At 47.2% G+C, this 26,901-nt stretch overlaps 1 protein-coding gene and 1 long non-coding RNA gene across 2 annotated transcripts in view; one reads left to right on the top strand and one right to left on the bottom strand.

Moving 5' to 3' along the window:
- The window catches only part of SNTG2 (syntrophin gamma 2), a 351,728-nt gene extending 325,084 nt beyond the window's left edge, over positions 1-26,644 (top strand). Inside the window, exons 15-17 of the mRNA XM_054245265.2 lie at positions 2,613-2,705; positions 6,115-6,225; positions 26,379-26,644. Coding sequence (XP_054101240.2) covers positions 2,613-2,705; positions 6,115-6,225; positions 26,379-26,510 — 336 coding nt within the window. The 3' untranslated portion in view covers positions 26,511-26,644. The remainder of the gene's footprint in view (positions 1-2,612; positions 2,706-6,114; positions 6,226-26,378) is intronic.
- On the bottom strand, positions 11,364-20,379 carry LOC118147426 (uncharacterized). Its single transcript, XR_004733862.3, has 3 exons — positions 20,235-20,379; positions 15,631-15,690; positions 11,364-12,658 (listed from the first exon to the last, which is right to left on the bottom strand). It is a non-coding gene; the product is annotated as an uncharacterized LOC118147426 (long non-coding RNA).
- Positions 26,645-26,901: the final 257 nt, after the last annotated feature.

Genomic DNA, 26,901 nt, shown 5'->3' with positions numbered 1-26,901 from the left:
ATCAGTAGATTGAATGTTATCCTAATAAGTTGTTTCTGCAGCCTCAGCGTCGTGGAGAATTCCAAATGACTCCAGTTACCCGGACATTCTCTCCCCGAGTGACATGAAAATGTTTAAATTACCAATTCTATCAAAATTTGCTGGGCATCCATGAGGATGTCTTTCAAGAGCCCGGTACACAAAAATAAGCATTCCCAGACTCCCTCCGATGTGGGAGGTGGGCCATGAGGCAACACGTCCTTCAGGATTTGGGGCATGTGTGCCGATGAGGGTTTCTTCCAGGGCATCAAGTGAGAAGCTGTAAACACGGAGGACACCTGGAGATAACCCCAGTGTGTCATCCATTCTCTAGGCTGACAGAATTGTGTCTGCAAAGTTCTATGAGAAGACTGTTTTGTGGCAGTTGTATGTATAGCAGTAATGAGAAAATAGATTTTTTAAAATTCCCTCAAGTTCTAAACATGCAAACGATGAGACACTCTGTGTACCTGGAAGGATACTGATTGATTAATTCTGAAAATGAGATTTTGTGTAGCCAGAGGTTCCTTAGACTAAAGCTTTTTCTTTTTCCTCCATCCTAAGCCCCTTTGGAGATTATGCAAATGCGTTGTGTGCTTATGTAGCCATCTGGAATAATGTTGTCCTGTGCTGCAAAGATGAGCCGTAATTACTGGATGTGTGTGCACTGCCATTCAGCGGTGCCACTGATGTTCACAATTTCTAAAGACCCTATGATGCTAGCTCCTTTAGTCTACATAAAATACAGCGATCACCCTTGGGACTCTTGCATTTCACATTCTATAATCACTAGATTTAAATTCTAGAGACTGAGTAGCTTTCACACCTAAGCTGTGAGAATGTCACCTCTTGTGGACGTTCACATAGAATCTCAGTCCTTCCCACGTTCTGGGACAAGCTCAGAGAAGGTGAGCAGGTGGAGCTGGCTGGGACTGTGCTTTTCAGCCACGGTTCACTGAGATCTGCTCTCGTACTCATCCCAAATGCCTGCGAGATGTGGAACATTCGCCACCACAGGCAATGTGGCAAGAACCCCGTTATCCCGAAGGGTCAGGAGCTGTGTGAAGCCCACGGTGGATGGGCCCTTCTAGCCTTTCAGGCCTGCCCCTGCTCTCCTCTAAGAGGAGAGAGGCAGGGACTTGAGCTACTGTGTTTGACGGCCCCTAAGGAAGTGTTGACAGCCATGAAGACACTGAAGGCACCATTCAGCTTTTCAGGAAAGGACATAGCAAAACAAGAGACAAGGGAGGAGGAGCCTCCAGAGTCACACAGCGTGCATGTGTGTGTGACTGTATGTGTGCATGTGTGTGTGACTGTATGTGTGCATGTGTGTGTGACTGTGTGCATGTGTGTGTGAGCCATGTGCTGTGTGTCAGAGCAGTGTGCTATGAGCTGCACACTGTGTGTGTGCATATGTGTATGCCATGAGCTCTGTGTGTGTCCGAGAGCTGTGCGCTGTGTGTGTGTGCCCTGTGCTGTGTGTGTGTGCTCTTAAGCTGCATGCTGTGTGAGAGCTGTAGGCTGTGTGTGTGGACGTGAGCCGCACATTGTCAGTGTATGTTTGTGTGAGCCATGCACTGTGCAAGTGTGTGTGTGGTGTGAGCTGTGAGCTGTGTATGTATGTGAGCCATGGGCTGTGTGTGTGTATATGGTGTGTGAGCCATGCATTTTGTGTGTGGGGGTGGGTGGTTGGGAGCCATGCACTCTGTGTGTGTGTGTGTGTGTGTGTGTGTGTGTGTGTGAGAGAGAGAGAGAGAGAGAGAGAGAGAGAGAGAAAGACATCAAGTACCCCTTTCCCACAAAAGTAATATGCTTGGATGCCACAGGGCCATGCCCACCCTGGCTCCCAGGCAGGCCCAGAACACACAGTTAAATGGCTCCGATTCTCTTCTAAATGTGAAAATTTTACCTGCAGATTTATTACAGAGATTGTTAAAAATAACCTTCACCATGTATGAGGGTTTATGCCTCTTTTGTCTGGAGTAGCATGAAAACATTTAAAGCTCGCATGTCACCTTCACTTAACACAACGGCAGGTGCATTGGCAGACGCTCCCGGTCTCTGCAGCCTGAAACCCAGAGACAGACGGGTGGGGCCCAGGGAGCAGAGCACCTTCCCCTGTGAAGGTCTGTGCTGGTCCAGGCCACCTTTCACCCACACCACCCGTCCGGGGCTGGACGCCCTCCAGCCTGTGGGAGCTCTAGCACTTGGTGGCCCATGTGAACATATTACCAATAGGTGTAATGAGCTAGCAGAAGGAAAATTCAGTGGTTTACTGTGTTTTTAAAACTGCTTTGGGAATAGAGATTGGCTGGGCCCTGTGCCTGTGCTGTGAGTTAGAGCAATGCCTGTAAACAACCCGCCCTCACAGAGCTGGAAATGTTTGCCTCTCCACACAAAGCAAGGAAGAGCTCCCTGTGCCCCGTGTCCCCGCAGGTCTCCCAGGACCCCGCATCCTCCTGTTACGTTCCCCCAACTTACACGTTAGAGCATTTTATAACTTTTGACCAAAGTGGGGTTAATATTGCAACTACCTAATTAAGTTCAACAGCATGATTAAAGAATGTTTTCTCAAATTCCTACTTTTTTTCTAGTCCAAAACATATGCGTGCAGCTGGCAAGGAGAGATGCTGTGTTTCACGGTGGATTTCGCGCTGGGATTTACCTGTTTTGAGAGTAAGACGAAGGTAAGAGACGCGCGGGCGTCCATGCCGCTCCATTGCCGAGCGCTTGGCTACATTCCACGGGCGCTCACACTCGCGCGTCTGGTAGAGGCCCCCACCTGGGGCTGAGTACTGTGCAGAGGTCGTGCGTTCATGGTCGGTTGTTTATTTGATAGTTCAGGGCCCCAGGATTTCACAAACCCTGATGGCATTTGGCCAGGAGGATTCACAGCAGGGCCAGGTGGGTGGAGAGGGAAGTCGAAGACGAAGATGCTAACGAAGGACCCATACACTTGAGTAAACGCTTGAGAACACACACTCCTCGTCGCCTCTCTTCCACCGGAGTGCTGGTGGTGACGGGCAGCAGGGGCTGTGCCCGGGGGAATTTGTGGAGGGCAGATGTCAGGAATGTGCCACTGGCGTGAGAAAGGGAGGGAGGCCCCTTTCCACGTGCATCTGAGTTTTCTCCTAACTGCTTCAGTGTTAAGGATATGCTTTGTGAGGACAAGTCCACTATTTTGTCATACAGTCTTTTATAAAAACTACTCTCTGTGTTAATTAAGAGTGAGTGGAATGTGAGACTTACAAATGTCGCTCCCACCCCGTGACTGGCTGCCCAACAGTGTCTCCGGAGCTGTGAGTGGGGCATGTTCCATGCTCCCACCCGGAAGATCCCATCACACTTTGGAGAAAGCTCGGAATTGTGAAATTAAACTGTTCCCCAGACCAGGTTTAAATAAAACGTGCAGAAATCTCATCCATAATGGGAAAACAAGTTCCTCTTTTACGGAAGCATTGCCGTGTTCAGGTGCATGAAAGAAAAGCTGTGAAGGAGTTAAAAGAGGCCACCACCGGTCAGTCGGAAAGGACAATGACAAGAGGAGCCACCACATCTGTGCCACACGGCTCTGAGAAGGGCAGAAAGAGAGCCACGCCTGTGCCCACGCCAGCCAGCCTGACTTGTGCCCGGACCACGTTGCAGCATGTCCCAAACCAGAGATGCTGATGAGAGCCTTGCCTTCCATCACCCAGACAAGAGCTAGATGGCAAAATTGGGATGTCATTTTAAGCGTGCACACTGGATGTGTGTAACTCATGAGGACGTGTGATTCTCAGCTCTGCACGTATTTAGCACCGCTGCAGTGCCCTATCAATGGGCCAAGAAGACGGTAATTGTATACCTAAGTCACTTCACCGTGAGGACCATTTGGAATTCTTTTAAATAATAAACAGGACTTTAGATCGACATTTTTGCACTTTTTGAATATAATGTTTTAACAGCAGTTTATGATACTTGGCAAAATATTAATTTAGGTTATTCCCAGGACCCTATCCTAATAGGGGCAGACCACGACTGAGCTCTTTTCCTTCATCAGATTTGAACCAAATACTCTTACTACTGCTACTCAAATAAGCAACATTTGGGGGTTGCTTGTTTGTGAGAAATTGTGCAAAACCTCAATAGCCAAGACTGCCTGGCTTCTCCTGACCGACGAGCACATACCTGTGATCACAGGTTCCTCCGACAAATTATGGATAACAAGTCTTTTTAAAGGCAGATGAGACTTACCTGAACCTAAGGGGCTGAAGTCACAGCCTTTACTTAACAGCGTTCAGACAGGGTGCTTTGGCGCTGCCCAGGCAAGGTGGACTTGGTGCGGAGTGTGGACAGAGGCTCTCTGGGGCAGGTGTGGTGGGTGGAGCAGGGCTGGAGTGCCTCGGGCTGCCCCCTCGCTGGGACTGGCCCTCCAGGCCAGCTGTAGCTGCTTCTGCTCCTGGGGCTTGCCCCAGTGCCCACATCACGCTCTCTTCTGCTCGTGACAAGAACAGATAGACACACTACACTTCTGGAATTGACGACCATGAGGTATCCGTCCATTCTCATGCTGGTTTAATGGACTCACAGCTCCACATGGCTGGGGAGGCCTTGCAATCATGGCGGAAGGCGAAGGAGGAGCAAAGTCACATCTTACGTGGCGGCAGGGAAGAGTGTGTGTGCAGGGGAACTGCCCTGTATAAAACCATCAGATCTCAGGAGACTTTTTCACTGTCACAAGAACAGAACAGCATGGGAAATGCCCACCCCATGACTCAATGACTTCCTGCTGGGTTCCTCCCACAACATGTGGGAATCATGGGAGCTACAATGCAAGATGAGATTTGGGTGGGGACACATCCAAACCATATCGCAGGGGAAGCAGTGACTGAAGCATGGCTATGGAATATTCTCTTTCTGGATAGTGTCTGGCAATTCTAATGCTAAAAGAATCCTGATGCCCAGAGTCTGCCCAGGTGGGTGTGGGCTCAGCTTCCTCACTGTGAACATAGAAGAGACAGAGAAACTGTTCCCTAAGATCCTGCGAAGTCATAAATTTCCCCAAACCTAGAGGAAACGTGTGTTTTGACACTTTGTCATAAAACGCAGAGGTTCTGTTTAGCTCCTGGATTTAATATAAAGAAAAAGATGTGGCCAAGAATCTCGAGGCTAGCGTGTGGGCAGGAATAAACCTGTCAGCGTCAGATGTGATGAAAGTGTTTTTGAACCTCCTTCCGTGTTTTCTGCAGCCCCTCTGCCTGTCCTGTCACATAGAGAAAAATATGTTCATTGTTTAAAAATAAAAGGTTTTAATGGAAATTCAACCTATAGCTTGCTAAGGTTCCACTGTTCCCTAGTGGAATTTTTCTGGAAGATACAGTTTTACTATATTGAAGTATCTATAATTAAAGGCTGTCTTTTACAGAAGACGTCCACTAAGTCTTTCTTTGCTGCAGCCTTTGTTTTTTTTGGGGGAGTAATAGTTTGTAGAGTACATTTCATCTTTAAAGTGCCTTAGCAAACATTAAGCAATTTTTGCAATAGTATGAAAAGGTGCTATTTTTAATTTTTAATTTCACATTTTTCAAATTGGTTCATGATCACTAAGGTTTAGTGATCCATATATAGCCATAGACGGGGTGGTATCAGTCAGGATTAAAGTTTTTCATTTTATCTGCACTCTTGACTATGTCTTATATAATATAAAAAGAACTGGACCTTTTAGTGAATTTTTTTGAAGTTCTCCAAGCAGAAAAAGGAGCAATGCTCATAGGATGATTTTAGGCTGTGTGAGGAAAACGCAAGGGAAGACCAGAGGGGGCCCCTGTGGGGTGGACGTGCGACTGAGGACCGTGGAGCGGATGCGTCCTCAGGATCGGGCAGCTGCTGGAGGCTGGGCTGTGGGGCAGCAGAGCTGCGTGGCCTGGAGGAGGCTAGTTGGCAAAGACTCGAGAGTGAGAAAGTAGAGACTCGGACAAATCATCACATGCTCAACGTCGATTTAAACATCAAGTGAATGTCTGTTTATTTAACGAGGCTGCTGAATGTGGTAAGAGATGCTAATTAAATAAACGAGCTCCTGTTTATAAATCACTAATTAATTTTGTTTCTTGACAGAATGTGCTCTGGAGATTTAAATTCTCCCAGCTTAAGGGATCTTCAGATGATGGGAAAACCCGAGTCAAGCTGCTGTTTCAGCATCTGGACACCAAACAGATTGAGACGAAGGTATGGGGCGTGAGTTGTTCTGCCACCCACCTACCCGCACACAAAGCGCGGCCCGGACGGTCCCTCCCACCCGCACACAAAGCGCGGCTCGGACGGTCGCCTGGCCGGAGTCTGCACCCTGCCATGCACATGGAAGTAAACACGCAGGCCCTGAAGCATGGGTCCTTCTTAAAAATTAGACAATGCATGTGTCGAAAGAGCCTGTACAGGTCAGATATCCTTTATCTGAAATGCTGGGAACCAGAAGTGTTTGGGGTTTCAGATTTTGGAATATTTATGGATTAGGCACTGGTTGAGCATCTGAAATCCAAAAATCCAAAATCCAAAATATTCTGGTGAGCATTTCCTTTAAGCATGATGCCAGCGTTCAGGAAGGCTGGGATTTCAGAGCTGTTTGGGGGTTGGATTTTCAGATCTGGGATGCTCAGTCTGTACTCGGTGTTCCTGAAAGAGAGACGTTTATATCCTAAAAGGGTGACTGTTGAAACAAAGTATTGGTTTTACTAAAATGTACAAGCTTCTTAGTAAATATCAGCAGGAAATCAGTATTTTAAAATATGCCGTAAGTCAACATTTGAAGGAAGGGTTTTACAAACTGTGTCTTGTTTGCACGCTGTATGCGATGATACACTGACCGTAATCATGAGGACACACTGCTTTGCTAATGAAAAGACTCAGACCTTTCAAATTCATTGCCTGGAGGTGACATTTTACCATTGACAGCTATTGACTTTTACCGTAGTTTATGTATAATTGTGTTGCCAACAAACCAGTTTTAATATAAACTTAATAAGACTAAAGATTAAATTTACTACTGAAAAATACGTTTTAGGAAAGATGAGACTCGTGAACACATATCATTTGGGAACAGACTGTCAATACTTTGCAGGCATTTTTTCTCTGATGGAATTGATCAGAGCAGCAGGTCACACATGGCGTTTTTATAGGTGACAGTTCAGGTCGGCTTTGATCCCCTCTTCACTGATCTCAGAGAAATGACATTTTATAGCTCCTTTTAAGTACAACGGAAATTGTATGGAGTTACTTGACATTCTTACGTTTTGGAAATTGACAAAAGCAAATCCTGAATGCAGCGGCATGGAGGCTGTGGCTCCTGGGTGGGGGACAGGGTGAGGCCGCAGCCCTAGTGCTGACCGCAAGCCCCTGAGCAGGCGGGCGCTGACCTCTCAGCAGGCTGCCCTGAGCCATGTCCCGGGATTGTCAGCCACCAACAAGGTGGGAACCCGGAGAGAGAGGCTTGACATGAGTTTCCACCAGGTATTTCACTGGCGCGGATGTGGCCATCGGGGATGAAACTAGAACTTTCTTCCCCCGTTTGTTTATGTATGCAGCGGTTTGCCTTGGCTGCCGTGGCAGGGGAGGAGCGCTGTAACCTCCTGCTGCTTCAGTCTCGTGGAGCTCTGTGTCTCACCCTGTGAGGGCGCCGGAGGTCTCCAGTGGCCATAAGGGTTTCACGTCTGGGGTGTCCCCAAGACCTTCTGAGCCCTGCTCATCCCTGGGGCACAGGCTTCAGGACCTCCAGCGGCTTCCGTGGCATCTGAAACACCCTTTTGACAGGGTCTGTTAAGGTTAAATGTATTTGTGTTTTATTTGTTAATGACCAGTCAGCTCTTAGCTGTTAATAAAAGGATATCAGAAGTATCAGATAATGTAATACAGAGAGGCCCAAAGTCTGTCAGATTCCTGTGGAGGCAGCCTTTAAGACTGACACCCTTGATTCCCGTGGGCACAGCTTTGAGACCGACGCCCGTGATTCCCGTGGACACAACCTTTAAGACTGACACCCTTGATTCCCGTGGACACAGCTTTGAGACCGACGCCCTTGATTCCCGTGGACACAACCTTTGAGACCAACACCCTTGATTCCCGTGGACACAACCTTTGAGACCGACGCCCTTGATTCCCGTGGACACAACCTTTGAGACCGACGCCCTTGATTCCCGTGGACACAGCTTTGAGACCGACACCCTTGATTCCCGTGGACACAACCTTTGAGACTGATGCCCTTGCCTTGCGATGCTTGGTTTGGATTGCACCCACTTCCATCTTGAGTTGGTGGAAAAGAGAAAGCCCCAGGAAGTTCCAGAGGCCACAGGGATGGGTACCGTATTTGTAGGGCTTGAACTTTAAAAAATTTGTGGGGACTTTTTATGAAAAAAAAAATGTAAAACTGCAAATACAGCAACCTAACAACACTTAGAAATGAGTGTGGGCACATAAATATGTCCCAACTAACCCAAAGTGAAAAAACACCACCTCCATTTCCCTGCACCGAGTCTCAGAGCCACCCAAGGCCCCACAGTGGCACCGCTGGACGAGAGGGAGGACCCTGAGTAGAAAGAGGCAGGGACCTCGCAGGAGCAGGGACCCGAGGGCTTTTGCACATCACTGGGGCCCACCACGCCCTGGGCAGGGACCTCACAGGAGCAGGGACCGGAGGGTCCTGGTCATGTCACTGGGGCCCACCACACCCTGGGCAGGGACCCCACAGGAGCAGGGACCTCACAGGAGCAGGGACCGGAGGTTCCTGGTCATGTCACTGGAGCCCACCACGCCCTAGGCAGGGACCTCACAGGAGCAGGGACAGGAGGGCTTTTGCACATCACTGGGGCCCACCACGCCCTGGGCAGGGACCTCACAGGAGCAGGGACCTCACAGGAGCAGGGACCGGAGGGTCCTGGTCATGTCACAGGGGTCCTCCACGCCCTGGGCAGGGACCTCACAGGAGCAGGGACCGGAGGGTCCTGGTCATGTCACTGGGGCCCACCACGCCCTGGGCAAGGACCTCACAGGAGCAGGGACTCAGGGCCCTGGCACCTCACTGCGGCCCACCACAGCCTGGGCTCTGTGCAGGTGAGGGCCCCACAGATGAGAAGGACAGCATTTCCCACACTGTCCCACAGAGCAGGAAACACACGTGTGGATAACTGCATGGGTGGCCGTGGGTGTTTTCAGAAGTCACGTCACACACTGAGGTTCTGCATTTATCGACATATAAGAATAAAGAAAGTTGGAACATGACAGCTGGGAAATGAAAACTGGAAGCTAACACAAGACGTAAGGAGCGCACGGGGACCGTTCTGAGGTGAGACTCCTGGACATCAGCAATATGTCGCCTTAGGAAACGGGAACATTTTCTGACCTCCCTACATGAGTTACCCAGGAGTGTCAGATACAACAATATTCCTAGTAAATTGGTTTTCGAGTGACATGAGTGGTGACTGTGAAACAAGTTTCCTTTTAATAGTTGTGGGAAATATTTCTGGAATATTCTACCAGAATGCTGCCTTAGTAATGAGTGCATAATGGGAACACCTGAGCTGCTGCTTCAGTCTGAGGGAGGAGTTCTGAGGCTGGGAGAGCAGAGTGAAATGTTTATTCCTACCACCCATTATTTGCAAAAATTACATGGAATTCAAGACAGCCGGATGATTTCACAAGGGTTCCAATGGCGGTAAATTTGAGATTGCAGTAGTTTTTAAATAAAATATTGTTCTTCCTCTTTGACTGTTTTTCCCCTTTAAAAAAAAGAGTGAAGAGGAAGCAAATGCTACTAAATGGAGAATTTCCTTCCTTCCTTGCTGTTTAATTCTGTTATTCATGTGAATTATGGCAGATTATACATACAGACATTGCTTTGAGTGCACAGCACGGGGGAAGCTGCCCTTCCCCAATTCCCGCAAAAGATCCCCGGTGAGGCCCCTCCGTGGTTCTGTGTAGATTGCTTATATTTTGAATATTTCTCTATAATTCCATTCTGCCTCTAGGCTGAGCCTCCAAAGGGCAACTGTAGATTTTGTATTTAGCTTGAGGTTCAGCACATATGCACACTTAATGACTGTTTTAAATGAATGAATTAAGGAAGAAACAGCAAACCGGTTTCATCAGTTCTAAGGAGAAAATTGTTCCTGTTCCCATGAAAATGAGGTACCTTAATGACTACACACAGATGCATGCGGAAGCTTCTGCTATTCCGAAACGTATAGCCGTGAAGCAGACATTGTGCATTGAAAGCAAGGTCCAGTTTAATGGAGAATAATGTATCTTTCACTCTGTAATGATTTGTGAGAGTCAACCCCACTGAAAATTACGCCTCTGCCATCAGTGAGTCGTCCAACTGTGCCAGCCACTGATGGAGGAAGACTCGGTGTGGGCGCCTGTGAGTTTAGGACCACTAAGGGGGGTGGCAGAGCAGAAGGAATTTGGGGTGTTTCCGAAACTGGGGCCTGGCCACCCAGTTTTCTTGGCAGACAGCATTTATTGACAAAACTGAATCAAGGGTACTGAGAAAAGTTTCAGGAAGCCAGATGGTGCCGGGAGGCAGGGCCAACCCCAGCAAAATGTCACCCAACAGAGAATTTCCATCTCCCTGTGCATGAACCAGGGGCTTCTAAATGTCCTCATGCAGATGGATACCAAGAGGAAGAGTATAAACAGTTAACATGATACATGTGAAGTGCAACGCCCCCTTCCCAAATACCGCTCCGAAATTATTTTTAAAAATCCTGTCTCAAGAAAGTGAAAACAAAAGCAAAGCTGCCTGTCTCCCTCCCTCATCTCTTCCTCCCTTCCTCCCGTTTCTTCCTTCCTCCCTCCCTCCTTCCTTCCCTCCTTCCTCCCTTCCCTCCCTCCTTCCTCCCTTCCCTTCCTTCCCCTTCCCTTCCTTTCCCTTCCCTTCCCTTCCCTTCCCTTCCCTTCCCTTCCCTTCCCTTCCCTTCCCTTCTTCCTTCTTTTCTCATTCCTTCCTCTTTCCCTTTTTAAAAAATAATAACTTTTGATGGAGGGCTGCTGAGTTGATTCATTCCAGAAAAATGGATTGGCTGCTTTTAGGATGTTTGAACACAACATCTGTTTTGGTTTGTGAGTCTATCGTGGCTGTATCCAGAAACAGAATATTCAAACTAACAAAAAATGTAGTTGAATCAAATCACTTTTCTAAGCAGTGGCAACGAGCAAGTGTGTAATTTAGTAACCAAAATATTCAAAATGGTGAACTGAAGTTATAACATTCAGTCACAGAATTCCCCCTGCAGCAGGGCAGGTCCGTTTGAAGACTGTCTCCAGAGCAAGCCTGGAAAGTCAGAAGCTGACTCCTCTAGCGCCAGAGACACGGGAATATTTAGGGGCCTCGGAGGGAAAATCCACATCCCTAGAAACAGGGTCAGGTGCGTCGGGACCTCATTTCCTAGAGAGGAACTGTGGTTGAGAAAGAGTGGAGCCGGAGTTCCAATGCAGACCCCATCACACTTTAACTGTTGAAACCTGAGTTGGCCCAGGAGAAATTATAAAAATTAATATGGCCTCCCTGGATGGTTTTAAAGACATCTGGCACCAGATTAAGCTCCTGAGTCTCTGACTAGCTCTCTTGTCTCTGTTTCTCTCTCTCTTCCTCTGTCTCTCTCTCCTTCTCCTCCTACTGTTCTGGTGCAGGGTCCTCAGAGGCTCCTTTCCTGCTGGCTCCTTTCCGCCTGTCTGAGCACAATGGCCAGGTTAAAAGGAACAGCCAGGAAAACAGGAAAAAGCTGTCCATGGGGAGAGTGCAGGGAAGAAAATATAATTGCTTTTCTTTCCCCCATGTGTTCTTAGTTCTGACAGTTTCGTATAAACAAAAGTCTGATTAAGAAGAAAATACAGCAGAGGGTTATTAATGAGTGCTGTACCCACCGTGTGGGAGAGGCCTCAAAGTTTCTCTCTCTAACTGGGAGAGGCAGTTAGTTGCTTGGGGACTGTGCTCACATAGTATTTTCACAAAGAATGGCAAACCCTGTATAGTGACTAAATAAAGAATAGAGCATTTTCAGGCTTCCAAAAAGGGGAAAATGTGGGAAGTGAATTTATGGGAAGAGTAAAATCTGCTCCTAGAGCCTCTGGTGCCACTGTCGCTGAGCAGATAAACAGGTGTTGTGAGGGGCCTCTCCTCAGGTGGGAAAGGAGGAGGGAGGCGGGGAAGCTCTGTCTTCGTACACTGCTGTCCCGCCATCAGGCTAGTCGAGGACGGGGCAATGTCCCTAGCATTTTCACCTTCTTCAGCTCAACAGTTCTCGGTATTTTCGAGAGGAATCTTTTGGTTTTCTTCAGTAAAAAGGATTACACATGGGTTCCCTAAACGGTCAAAAACAATACAAATAATTCAAATTAATTCTTACAAATATTTATCTCCTAAGCTAAATGCATCCTCTGAGGAGAGGAATTCCTTGGTGGTCTAAAGAATTTCCATGGTGTTTCAAATCTGATCTCAGCTGATATACTGCCTAGCTGATTCCCTGGATGAGACCGCCACAAAGACATGATAAGGTTTACATCTCCAAGGAACTGGGAACAAAGCCTGGAGTTCCTTTTTGTAATCTGTGCAGCAAGGTGGAGCAGGCAGTCTTCCCATTCACAGGGTCTGTTGAGAAGTCAAACGAAAACTCTGAAAAACAAAAATTGAAGTCTCTTATTATCAGATTTCAGCTGGGACAGAAAGTATGTCTCCCATTCAGTTAGTCTGGTTCCACAGCCTGCCTTGCTTTTTAAAATTTTGCATGCAAACATATTAATTTAAGAATTTTAGAAGACTTTGATTGTGGCCATTCTTGTTTTGGGGTCATCTTGAGTCACATTTACATAGGTATTTTCAAGACAGAGCTCCATAAGTCCAGCTGGTGTCTCCAATGGGGTGCCCCTTGAAGGAGAACTGCTTTGCTGAGCAGTGTCCCATAATTTTAGCAATTCCTTTTCAAATGTGACCAAGGCTGGCATAATCTATCAGGTCGACAGGAGCATCATTCCTTAGGCTGTCACCAGGGAGTTGTGACTTTTCCTCAGGTTGTCACCAGGGAGTTGTGACTTTTCCTCAGGTTGTCACCAGGGAGTTGTGACTTGCATCCATATGTTTCAGAAGCTCCCATCACCTTGGGGCAGCAGAGTGACCAGTTCTTTACTTACCTTTCCGAAAGCAAGAGTCCCTGAAATGTTCTTCCAGCGTGGGATGCTCTGCGAGACCATATTGTGTCCTGGACAACATTCCCAAAACCTTTCTAATCCCCTAGAGCACCCATGTGGGCCAGAGCTGCAGCTCTCTCTTCTCTTCAGGGAAGGGAACTCACTGTCATTCAGGTTTCAGTTTGGAATTAACAGAAATTGGTCCCAAATGAAAAGACAGGTCCTAATTACAAACACTAGGAAGCAGCTGCAATTTTAAAAATGTGCTGTGTAATTTTGGGCCAAAAGAAGTGAAACCACTGGTACCAGACGGGAATACTGTAAACCAGACCGTCTGCTGTCAGCTGAGTCCATTGGCTTAGTCTCTTTTTTTTTTTAGACAGAGTTTCGCTCTTGTTACCCAGGCTGGAGTGCAATGGCGCGATCTCGGCTCACCGCAACCTGCGCCTCCTGGGTTCAGGCAATTCTCCTGCCTCAGCCTCCCGAGTAGCTGGGATTACAGGCACGTGCCACCATGGCCAGCTAATTTTTTGTATCTTTAGTAGAGACGGGGTTTCACCATGTTGACCAGGATGGTCTTGATCTCTTGACCTCGTGATCCACCCGCCTCAGCCTTCCAAAGTGCTGGGATTACAGGCACGCGCCACTGTGCCCAGCTAATTTTTTGTATTTTTAGTAGAGATGGGGTTTCACCATGTTGACCAGGATGGTCTTGATCTCTTGACCTCGTGATCCACCCGCCTCGGCCTCCCAAAGTCTTAATAACTTCACAACTATCCGGGGGTGGGGAATGTGGGAAATAACTTCTGGGAATGACTTGGAACCGGGGTCCTTGACTTTATTCCTTCCTTGCCTGGTGGTCTTTATTGCTAAGTTGAGTAAGATGAGCCTTATGAAGCTTGTGCGTCTGAGAGCCCCACCCACTGGAATTCTAGTTCCTGACCTTGTCTGAGGCACACTTTGGAGGATCTCCATGCGACCTTGCATGCTCTCAGCCTGGTTGCACGTTCAGGCTGTCGGTGGCTCAGTGGATGGTGTGTGGCCTCGGCCTCAGCCTGGCATCTCTGTGGCTGTGAAGTCATCATTTTCCTACTTTAAGGAGTAAATGTTTGATAAGTCTGCCAGATACTCAGCTGTCTCAGTGGTGCTCAAGAACTTTAGAGTCTCTCATTGCATGCTCAGAACAATGCACACTCCTGGGTGGGGTGCCAGGAAGGCCTGCAGTTCATGCCCTAGCGGGGTTTCCAGCTTCATGACATAACTCAGCCTGGGGCCTGGAAAGCAGAACTTGGACGTAAGCACGTTAGCTCCTATGGGGCTTTGGTTGAATTAATTTCAGGCCTTTGAAAGAGGAGAGTAAGTGTCGCTCTGTAAACGGAGGTCTGGAAGGAGGTCACCCTGCAACACGGCTGGCCCGCATACACGTGCAGATGTGTTAGGAAAGCTACCAGATGTCCACTGATTTATGCTTACCCATTGTGCTGATGTCTATGGTGCTTCCTGCAGGGGTCTGGCAATTTATAAATCACAGATTTTTCCAGCAAGGACAGATGGGTGCTGTTTCTGCACATGTGCTTTGAAATTTGAGCACATTGTCATTTGCTGGCACCGATGACCTGAGTGAAGTCTGAGGTTTTGGCTCAGAGAAGCACGATTAATGTTGATAATGGTAAGGAAACAGCGTTGGCGGAACTGTATTTTCTTAAATGAGGAAACAGAACTATAAATGTCAACATGCTTCCAAAAAAAGATACATGAAGTTTTTTCAGCTGTCATTATTGGAAAAGAAAAAGAAAAGACAAAAGCTAATGGGCCTTGCGAAAGCAAATGGTATTTTGAGTGAAGAGGGACATGATTAACTTGAATTGGTGCCTGTCTTTCATGGTTTTGTTAATTATTTGCAAGACAAAATTATCCGAAAATGTCTTCCCAATTCCTTCATATATTTATTATGACTTTTACTCTCAATGTCAAGTTTGAAATTAGTAAAATGCTCTACCATCTCCTCACGAAATTGACCTTGTTTGGGCAGCAAGTATAGGAGTTATTTCTCTTTGTCAGAACTTGGAAATTTCCAAATAAAGTATTTACACAAGCAGAAGAAAGCAGGCTGACAGTTCTTTTAATTTCCTTGCTTTCCCTCTCTTAATATATGTCCACCTGACTCCAGAGCTACAGCAAATTGCAAGGACCACGCTTTGTGAAAACAGCTTTCCAAAGAGCAGGCATTCATCTTTAAAATATGTCTCAGGAGGCCCAGGAAGAGGCAAGAGTGATAGATTCAGAGTTCTTTGCAGAAATCAGGTGTTTTTAACCTTCTGGCAAGATAATAATGCTGAGGGTTCATATAAATAAAATTTATGAAGTTATTGCATTATTTGCTGAAGGAGAAAAGGTGGTTTAAAAACCTGAGTCAAACAGCCAAGGGAAAGAATCGCAGGAGGTGAACCAAGGAGTCACCTGTGGCAGTTACGGAGAGCACCACGGAGGAAGGCAGGTCTTGAATCTAACCCGGTGAACCTGCATGGGTAGGAGAAAGAAGCAGTTGACCCAGCAACTTCCAGACAAGGCTGGAGGTACACGGGGTGTGAACGGAGCAGTCCGCTCTCATCTTCAGGCTCAGCGCGTCCAGCCTGGCTCAGCAGCCTGGGTCTGTTTCCGCCATTCTGCCTCATTTACACTGTTTACCCTGGCAGCCTTCATCCCACTGCTCTGGGGTGTCTCTGACCTGGTTGTTCCCAGAATGCCAGCCCCAGTGGTGGGATGCTCGCCCCACCCTCTCTGCCAGCCCACATGGCCCTTTCCTCCTCACTGACCTGCCCTCACCATCTCCTGGACTCCTGCAGCCCCTCCCAAGGGAAACTCCTGCACTCAGTCTTTCCCTCCTGTCCCATGCTGGGCAGCCGTCCTCAACCCTCCTGTCCCATGCTGGGCAGCCGCCCTCAACCCTCCTGTCCCATGCTGGGCAGCCGTCCCCAACCCTCCTGTCCCATGCTGGGCAGCCGTCCCCAACCCTCCTGTCCCATGCTGGGCAGCCGTCCCCAACCCTCCTGTCCCATGCTGGGCAGCCGCCCTCAACCCTCCTGTCCCATGCTGGGCAGCCGTCCTCAACCCTCCTGTCCCATGCTGGGCAGCTGTCCTCAACCCTCCTGTCCCATGCTGGGCAGCCGTCCTCAACCCTCCTGTCCCATGCTGGGCGGCCGTCCTCAACCCTCCTGTCCCATGCTGGGCGGCCGTCCTCAACCCTCCTGTCCCATGCTGGGCGGCCGTCCTCAACCCTCCTGTCCCATGCTGGGCGGCCGTCCCCAACCCTCCTGTCCCATGCTGGGCAGCCATCCTCAACCCACAGACATGATGGGTGTCTCCCAGGGAGCCAGGAGGTCCTGGCCCTGCAGAGTGGCACTGGCAGAGTCCCCTCTCTGACAGTCTCTGCACACCCCCCACAGGGCTACCATGGCTTTCCAATTCACTACACTCCTGCCTCAGTTCCTGTCTTTTCCTGGAACCTCCTCCACCCCCACCATGCCCTACTGTAAAAATCATTTACTCCTCCAAAGTGCAATGAAAACGACAAGTTACAACCAAAGCCATCTTCTGCTCAATCCTCCTGGCACCGTTACCTTCCTGACTGGTTTGGGGTGCAGGCCTCTCCTCTGCTCCCCTCTGCTCCTTTCAGCTGGATGCCAGCCCCTCTGCCCATGAGCTTCTGGGCTGGGATGCAGGCCCCACTGCCCATCAGTTGCTGGCCTGGGATGCGGACCCCTCTGCCCCTGAGCTTCTGGGCTGCATGAGGCTGGGCCTGTGTAGGCCTCCCCCCAGCAGCTGTGCTCTGTGTCAGGGTGGAGCACACAGTTTAGTGACCCTGTGAGTGTCAAGTGGAGCCTGAGATTCTGCCTGTCCAGCAGGCTCCCAGGAAATGCTGTCTCTGCAGAATCACTCTCCATAAAGCTTATGAGTTTATTATTGGGTGTTTCATAATACGGCGATCTCATAGTGTCAAGGTTCTGAAATCCCCAGTAAGTGAAACAGCAGGTCCCATCGGGCAAAGGGTCAGATCCAGCTTCAAGTGCCAGGTTTGCAAGAAATTGGCCTTGTCACCCTGTACAGGCTACTTAAATCTCTATTTTCTCATTTGAAAAATGAGGATTCCATCACCTACATTGTATTTTACCTTAACTTTGAGGCTAAGGGTGCCTTATTTGACAATGTCTGTTGGGTGTCCCTCTTTTCATTGGCCACCTCATTAATCACAGCAGCTCTGGGGGGTTTGGGGGGGTCCCTGCTTCACAGACAGAGACTTCGCCTCCGAGCTGCACACAGTGGCCCGGCGTGTTCTTGTGCTGCATCTGGTTCACACCACTCAGAAATCCACATGGTGCATTTTCAGAAAAGGTTCCAGCCATTATAGGAAACCACTGGGAGCTTGAAACTGGCTGTGGCGGGAGCTGGTACACCTCAGCAATGAGCAAAGATCAGGCCCCCTCCACCCCAGGGACAACCAGGTCACTGGCACACCCCCTCCTGCCCACAGAACCAGTGGGTGGAAGGAGGACGACCTGAGCTCCCTGGTGTGTCTTCATATGTGAGGGCTCCAGCCTCATACTATAAGCAGAAGGAAGTGCTGGGGCCCTGGCTTGGGCTCGCTGCAGCACTGCAGATGTGGAACTGAGGTCCAGGTGTGGCTGGTCCTCAGGATAGTGCATTCCATCCTATACTTCCTGGGCTTTTTCTAAGGCATATTACAAAGCATCCTCACTTTGTCCAGGTATTCATTTGTGTATTGAACAGCCATCTCTTCCAAGTCTTGCTTGGAGGGCCAAGTCCCCATTGCCACCCCCTTGAATTGAGGGGGCCGCTAGTGGCAGAGGAGTGGCCACCTGTGACATGCAGCCTGTGTTTGGATTGCTGTGGCCCAGTGGAGGTGGTTCTCATAAATGCTGGTCGACTTCGCCTTTGCCCCCTTTCCCATAGGGCCTTTAGGTAACGATTGGGAAAACTAAAAACCCAGGATGGCCGCTCATCAGAGGGTCCAGACATCTCAAGATGCTTTATGACAAATATCCAGCAGTTTGTGCCCTGATATGGAAAGTGGGACATGGAGGAAGGAGGTACGATTTCCACTGGAGGAGACTGATTGAGGACATGGGGAAATATTTGCATCTATACATTGATTGAAAGTGTCACTCTGGTGATAGATAGGGCACACCTGCGCGTAAAAGGTGGGAAAGAAAAAACGTTTTCTCAAGTGATGGGTGACCTCGTCATTCACATTTTGACAGCACAGGATACAGCCTCGTGGCGTCCTGAAAGTTTTACCTAATTAAGGAAAAATTCAGGGTGTTAAAGCACTCAACTGTTGAAAACTGCCAAGATGTGGAACATGTTTAAACTCATTGTTTCAGCCACCATTAAATATTTAAAAATTTTAATTTTTTATACACATTTAGGGCAAATGGAGTTTCTGCTTCTAGGTCCTTGAGGAATCGCCACACTGTCTTCCACAATGGTTGAACTAATTTACACTCCCACCAACAGTGTAAAAGTCTTCCTTTTTCTCCACATCCTCTCCAGCATCTGTTGTCTCCAGATTTTTTAATGATCGCCATTCTAACTGGCGTGAGATGGTATCTCAATGTGGTTTGATTTGCATTTCTCTAATGACCAGTGATGATGAGCATTTTTTCATATGTTTGTTGGCCTCGTGTGTGTCTTCTTTTGTAAAGTGTCTGTTCATATCCTTTGCCCACTTTTGAATCGGCTTGTTTTTTTCTTGTAAATCTGTTTGAGTTCTTTGTAAATTCTGGATATCAGCCCTTTGTCAGATGGGTAAACTGCAAAAATTTTTTCCCATTCTGTTGGTTGCCGATTCACTCTAATGACTGTTTCTTTTGCCGTGCAGAAGCTGTGGAGTTTGATTAGGTCCCATTTGTCTATTTTGGCTTTTGTTGCCAATGCTTTTGGTGTCTTGGTCATGAAGTCCTTGCCTACTCCTATGTCCTGAATGGTTTTGCCTAGATTTTCTTCTAGGGTTTTTATGGTGTTAGGTCTTATGTTTAAGTCTTTAATTCATCTGGAGTTAATTTTAGTGTAAGGTGTCAGGAAGGGGTCCAGTTTCTGCTTTCTGCACATGGCTAGCCAGTTTTCCCAACACCATTTATTAAACAGGGACTCCTTTCCCCATTGCTTGTTTTTATCGGGTTTATCAAAGACTGTATGGTTGTAGATATGTTGTGTTGCCTCCAAGGCCTCTGTTCTGTTCCATTCGTCTGTATCTCTGTATCCCATTACTGGGTATATATCCAAAGGATTATAAATCGTTCTACTATAAGGGCACATGCACACGAATGTTCATTGCAGCACTGTTTACAATAGCAAAGACCTGGAATCAACCCAAATGCCCATCGATGATAGACTGGACAGGGAAAATGTGGCACATATATACCATAGAATATTATGCAGCCATCAAAAATGATGAGTTCATGTCCTTTGTAGGGACATGGATGAACCTGGAGACCATCATTCTCAGCAAACTGACAGAAGAACAGAAAATGAAATGCCGCATGTTCTCACTCATAGGCAGGTGTTGAACAATGAGAACTTGTGGACACAGGGAGGGGAGCATCACACACCGGTGTCTGTTGGGGGGAAAGAGGAGGGACAGGGGCAGGTGGGGAGTTGGGGAGAGATAACATGGGGAGAAATGCCAGATATAGGTGATGGGGAGGAAGGTAGCACATCACACTGCCACGTGTGTACCTATGCAACAATCCTGCATGTTCTTCACATACACCCCCAAAACCTAAAATGCAATAATAATAATAAAAAATCTAGGGCATTAGGACAAGTATATTGCAGAGGAAAGCGATGGGGCGGTAGGAGTTGGGGGTGGGGGAGGTGGAAGAGCCCGGGCCGGACTTGGGGGCTGGGTGTCCCGTGGCGGAGCCGCTCCCTGAGCTCCCTCGTGAGGTTTTCTCGTCTGTAAAGTGATAACGAAACGTTTCTGTGGCGGAGGTGGCAGAAGCCCGGCCTGAGCCCCCGAGGCCCCGCGTTTGTCATGTTTCCACCTGAAGGGCGTCGCCCTTTGCGAATGCGTCGGGCTGGAGTGACGTGTGACAAGAGAAAACCCTGGGCCTTTGCGGCAGATGATATCCCGCTTTTTCAGGGATGGCGAGTGTCTCCGGGCAGACGTCTCGGGCAGTGGGGTCGGAGAGCGGGCGGAAGTTCTTCCGGGTCACACAACCTCGGGCCGACTTCCGGCTTCCGGCCTCCACTTCCTCCTGTGTGAAACGGGAATGAATCGTCCGCCTTGAAGTGTTGCTCCCAGACTAAGTAAGGTAACGGAAGCCGGGCCCTGCCCAGCGCTGCAAAACGTTTCACCGGGTGGTTCTCATTCTTTACCTCAGCGTTGGTGCTGCTCGTACCGTTCCCGGTGACCTGGGCGGTCATGCATCTTTCCGGTTTTCAAACTTGTCTGTGTGTGGCAGGAAGCACGTGACGTGCGAGTCCCTCTTTTCAGTATCCAGGCGGAGGTCAGGGGTGTCAGTCACCCAGGCTGGAGTGCAATGGCGCGATCTCGGCTCACCGCAACCTCCGCCTCCTGGGTTCAGGCAATTCTCCCGCCTCAGCCTCCTGAGTAGCTGGGATTACAGGCACGTACCACCATGCCCAGCTAATTTTTTGTATTTTTTTTTTTTTAGTAGAGATGGGGTTTCACCATGTTGACCAGGATGGTCTCGATCTCTTGACCTCGTGATCCACCCGCCTCGGCCTCCCACAGTGCTGGGATTACAGGCCTGAGCCACCGCGCCCGGCCCCACTGCCACCTTTTTATCTCACACGACGGGAACCACACGCCTGGAGCGCCAACTCCTGCATCCCCAGCTCCAGCCGCGGGTTACTCTCCCTCCGGAGAGACTGAGCCTTTTAGCTTCCGTGTGTGAGTGAGAGAATGCAGACTTTGTCCTGCTGTGGCTCATTTCACTTACCGCCGTGTCTTCCGGCTTCATTCAGCCATCGCTTCTTCCTGCTGACTGACGTTTAGGCTGTTTCCATGTCCCGGCTATTGTGAGTAGTGGTGTCAGGAACGTGGGGGTGCAGGTCTCTCTTGGAGACGCTGATTCCTTTCCCCTTGGATGCATTCCTAGAAGTGGGATTGCTGAATCATCTCGTGGTTGCATTTTAATTTTTTTGAGAAACCCCCATACTGTTCATAGCGTCTGTACCAATTTACCTTTTTCTACCAACAGTGTGCTAGAGTTGCAGCTTCTCCACATCATTGTCAACACGTTATATTCTATACATGTATGTGTTTTCACAGCAGTCATCCTGATGGGTGTGAGGTAGGGTCTCGGTGTGATTTTGGTTTGCATTTCCCTAATGACTGGTGATGGGAACACGTTTTACATGTTTGATGGCCACTTGCATGTCATTTTTAGAGAAATATCTATTCAAGTCTTGAGTATTTTGAAAATCAGCTTGTTTTTCGCTATTGAGGTGTAGGAGTTATTTATATATATTAGACATTAACCCCTGATTAAATATATGGTTTGTAAGTATTTTCTCTCATGCCATAGGTTGCGTTTTCACTCTTTTGATTGTTTCTTCCATGGCACAGAGAAGCTTCTCAGTTGACGTGGTCCCACATGTCTACTTTTGCTGTTGTCTGTGCTACTGTGTCATCCATGAAAATCATTGCCAAAATCAATGTAATGAATATTTTTCCCTGTTTTCTTCTAAAATGTTTATAGTTTCAGGTCTTATGTTTAAGTCTTTAATCTATTTTGAGTTGATTTTTCTGTATGGTACAAGATAAAGGTCCAATTTTATTCATTTGCATCTGAATATCCAGTCCTCACAGCACTATTTGTTGAAGAGACTGACCTTTCCTCACTGTGTAGCACTGGCCCTGTTGTGGAAAACACCTGATCATGTAGGTTTGAGTATGTTTCTGGGCTCTCTATTCTGTTCCGATGGTTTATATGTCTGTGTTTACTACCACATCATTGATTACCGTGGCTTTGTAATATGTTCCAGAGTAAGGAAGTGAGATGCCTCCAACTTTGTTTTTTCTCGAGATTGCCCTGTCTATTCAGGATTTTTTGTGGTTTTATATAAATTTTAGGATTTCTTTTTCTGTCGGTAAAAATGTCATTGAGATTTTGATGGAGATTGCATTGAATCTGTAGATCATTTTGTGTAGTATACACATTTTAACAATATTAAGACTTATAATTCATTAACGTGGCATATTTTTCTATTGTGTCTAATTTTTTTCAAAAGTGAATTGTCATTTTCAGTGTACAGGTCTTTTTGCCTCCTTGGTTAAGTTTATTCTTAAGTATTTTACTTGTTTTGATGCTATTGTAAGTGGGGTTTTTCCCTTAATATCCACTTTGGATTGTCTGTTATAGTGTATAGAAATGCAACTGTTTTTTCTATATATATTTTGTCCTCTGAAAGTTGGCTGAATTTCTTTATTCTAACTCTTTAGTGGAATCTTTAGGGTTATCTACATATAAGATTATGTTTCTATAGTGATCATTTTATGTCTACATTTTCCAATTTTTTTTGTATTTTATTTCTTTTGTTGAGCAATTCCTATGGCTAGGATGTCTAGCACTGTGTTGAATAGAAGGGGCAAGAGTGGGCATAATCTTAGAAAAAAAGACTTCCGGATCTCACAACGGAGTTGATGTTAGTCATGGACTTTTCACGTAGGGCCTTTGTTGCATTCAGGTAATTGTATTCTCTTCCTACTTTTTAGTATTTTTATAATGAAAGACTGCTGAGTTTTGTTGAATGTTTTTTATCCCTATATCCCACTTATTTATAGTGTATGATTCGTTTAATGTGCTGTTGAATTCAGTTGACTAGTAGTGCCTTTGATTGCTTTATTATAAGGGTAATTGTGGCCTTACATGAAGGTTTGGAAGTGTTCTGTCCTCTTCAATTTTTGAAAGAGCTTGAGAAAGATTGGTGTTAATTTTTCTTTAAATGTGCAGTAGAATTCCCCAGGGAAGCCATCTGTTCCTCATTTTCCTTTTGTTGGGATGTTTTTGATTACTGATTCACTCTCCTTCCTAGTTAGTGGTATCTTTAGATTGTCAGTTTCCTCATGATTGACTGGTAGTTATATGTTTCTAGGAACTTATCCATTTTTTCTAGGTTCTCTAATTTGTTGGTATAAAATCATTCCCAGTAGTCTCATTTTGTTTTTTTACTTCTGAGGCATCATTTATGTCTTCTCTCATTTCTGACTGTGTTTTCTATTTTTGTCTTAGTTGTATTGAGTTTGAACTTCTATTTAAAAAAAAAAAATACCATGCATTGTAGGTATAAACAACAGACATTTGTTTCTTATACTTTTGGAAGCTGTGAAATCAAAGATCAAGGTGCAGGTAGATTCAGTTCCTAAGAATGGATTTATTTCTGTCTTGAAGATGCTCACCTTTTTCCTGTGTCCTCACATGCAGAGCGAGTGAGCTCTCAGGTCTCCTCTCCTCTACTTATAAATACTCTAATTCCAATAGGGGACCCCACCCTCGTACCCTTATATAAATCTAATTATCTCCTAAAGGTCTTACTTCACATATGATTTTATTGTAGTTTAGGACATCAACATATGCACTTTGGGTGAACAAACATTCAGTCCATAACATTAGTCTAGCTAAATATCCTTGATCTTTTCAAAAACCAACTCTTAGTTTTATTGAGTTTTGCTATTATTTTTATGTTCTGTTTCATTTATTTCTGCTCCAATCTTTTTTTTTTTTTTTCTATTAACTTTGGACTTAGTTTGACCTTATCTAGTTTCTTGAGGCATAAAGTTATTTGGTTTATTTGAAATCTTTTTCAGCGTAGGTGTTTACCACAATAAACTTCCCTCTTGGTGCTGTGTTTGGTTGCGGTCACAAGGAGGTTGAGGGTAGCTCCCAGCCTGTTGGGACCCAACTTGCTTCAGTGTTCTTTGTGTGTCCCGGTGTGGGGTGTTCCATGTTGAATTCCTCTTCTGGCAGGCGGGTTTGCTCTCTCTCCACTTGGTGTTAATGGTATCAGAACAAGCTTCAGGTATTCACTTCTCACAGCTGGTCACACCAAAGTAAACATCTCAGCCTCCCTTTCCCTGTCATCCATACCAAGCTCCCACTGGGCTCTGGCTGCTCCACCTGGGTCCTAAATCCATTGCAAGAGAGGAGCAGTTTCTAAAAGAAAGGGGTGCAGGGCTGGGCACAGTGCTGAAGCCTGTAATCCCAGCACTTTGGGAGGCCGAGGCAGGTGGCTCACGAGGTCAAGAGATCGGGACCATCCTGGTCAACATGGTGGAACCCCGTCTCTACTAAAAATACAAAAAATTAGCTGGGCATGGTGGTACGTGCCTGTAATCCCAGCTACTCAGGAGGCTGAGGCAGGAGAATTGCCTGAACCCAGGAGGCGGAGGTTGCGGTGAGCTGAGATCGCGCCATTGCACTCCAGCCTGGGTAACAAGAGTGAAACTCCATCTCCAAAAAAAAAAAGAAAAAGAAAAAGGGGTACAGAGAGGACCGGGGACAGACCGAAGGGACTTCATACTGTCAGGGAGGTCTGAAGTCAGTTTTGAGATGTCACGTCTTTGGGTTATAAAAAAAGTGGCTCAGAAAAGCTAAGATGGGTGTTGCTGGGGAGGGAGGGCTTCACCTGGTGATGTACGGCCTCCACTCCTGCCTGGGGCGCAGTTCTCCACCCCCTCATCAGCCATGGAATGAAAACCCAAGATTCCTGCCTTTCCACATGCTTAAAGGAGCATGACCTGTGGCCGGAGTGTGCCTTGCTGTTCTTCTAGAAAATGATTTATCTTTCTTTCTGGTGTCATCTCAGCAGTTTAGAATATGCTAGAATTTTGGTGAGGTTTAGCAAATAGGATGTCAATCAATTAACAGTCATCTTTAAAAAATTTTGTTGCTCTTCCTTTTATTGAATTTTCTTATGCCAACAAAGAAGAGAGACAACCTCAGAAGATGCACTTAGAGCTTCCTTTCTGCCAACACAACAGGGTGGCAGGACGGTGGAGGTTCACATTTTACCTTCAGAAGCAGGAACATGACTTTCCCCAGTCACCGAATAACTTCTAAAAACAGTTTCTTTTTTTTTTTTTTTTTTTTTTTTTGAGATGGAGTCTCTGCTCTGCCACCAGGCTGGAGTGCAATGGCGCGATCTCAGCTCACCGCAACCTCCGTCTCCTGGGTTCAGGCAATTCTCCTGCCTCAGCCTCCTGAGTAGCTGGGACTGCAGGTGCACAGCACCACGCCCAGCTAATGTGTGTGTTTTTAGTAGAAACGGGGTTTCACCACATTTGCCAGGATGGTCTCGATCTCTTGACCTCGTGATCTGCCCGCTAGGCCCCCTAAAGTGCTGGGATGACAGGCGTGAGCACCGCGCCCGTTTCTTTAACTTCGATGTCAGCTTTGGGGTTCACCGTGGACTTTTTTGTTGATTTGACATGGAGACTTTATGTGAGGAAGTTTGTGGAGAGAAAATGAATCTTTTGTGGGTCGTTTTTGCTGTTACGTAACACTTGTTTTCTGTAACATGAGGCTGGAAGGACCCAAGAGTTTGTTTTACTTATTTTTATTGGTGGGGGGAGGGGCATACCCCTTTCCGAGGAAACTCTCTCCCTGGGGCCCCCTTTCCAGCTCTCCCGTAGCCGTGGGAACAGAGTGGGTGAACAAGGTCCCTCCCAGCTCCCCCCTGTGCTATGCCCAGGGCCTGTTCTGTGCCACACAGCACGCCCTGTTCCTCCCAAGAGCAGTTTGGCACGACGCCCTTATGTACCCACACAGCCAGGCGCACAGGGCTAAGAACCACGGCCCGTTCTGCCCACTCACGCAGAATAGGGATTGGCCGCGACGGGACCCTGCCACAGAATTGCTACAGGTGCTGGGTGGGTAGGGAAGACTGAGTCCTTTATTTATGCAAAATAAAGGAAGTATTAGCCCCGTTAGGTGCAGGAAAACAAGTGAGTTACATGCTGAGCGTTGTAATGAAAACCACCCAGTGTTATAATGAATTTGGATCATGTTACTCTTTACTTTAAACCATGTGTTTTTCCTGTGTCCTTTTTGGCTTTTGGAGGGACTTTCTTGGAGTTCAGAAGTTCCAAACTTTGTTAAATATTTTTGTTACATGCCCTTCCAACAATTATGATAAACACTAGATCTGATTTTCTCTGACAGGAGCTGGAGTTCCAGGACCTGACCGCCGTCCTGCACTGCATCCACGCCTTCATCGCCGCCAAGGTGGCCTCCGTGGACCCCGGGTTCGTGGACAGTCAGAGTCTTGCCAAAAAATACATGTACAGCAACTAAAGGTTGTCCCTGTTGAGTGCTGAAAAATTATTTTCTTAAGAAATTATTCTTTCCTGTACAATATTGCAACTTTGTGTGGTTTCATAATCAGCGTATAGTTGTGATACCAATAAAACATGCTGCTGCTTTGCAAAGATGGGTCCTCCTTGTTAAATCTGACATGGGAGACGCCTGGTCCTCTCTTCCCATGAGTCTCTCCCCGCCACGAGTAGGCCCGGCGTCCCCCATGCAAGACTGTGGGGCCCAGACTCCAGTTCACCTGACTGGTTCACACCCTTGGCCCGCATCCCAGCAGCATGAGAACCAACCGTGTGGGCATTGCACACGCCACTTCCCACCTTGGTAAAACCCAGATTTATTTTCGTAAAATATGTCATCGGAAATCCTTGGC

This window comes from Callithrix jacchus, chromosome 14, assembly GCF_049354715.1.
Source record: "Callithrix jacchus isolate 240 chromosome 14, calJac240_pri, whole genome shotgun sequence".
NCBI lineage: Eukaryota > Metazoa > Chordata > Mammalia > Primates > Cebidae > Callithrix > Callithrix jacchus.
Note: the sequence above shows the minus strand (reverse complement) of the source record. Positions and strands in the feature narration are given on the sequence as shown.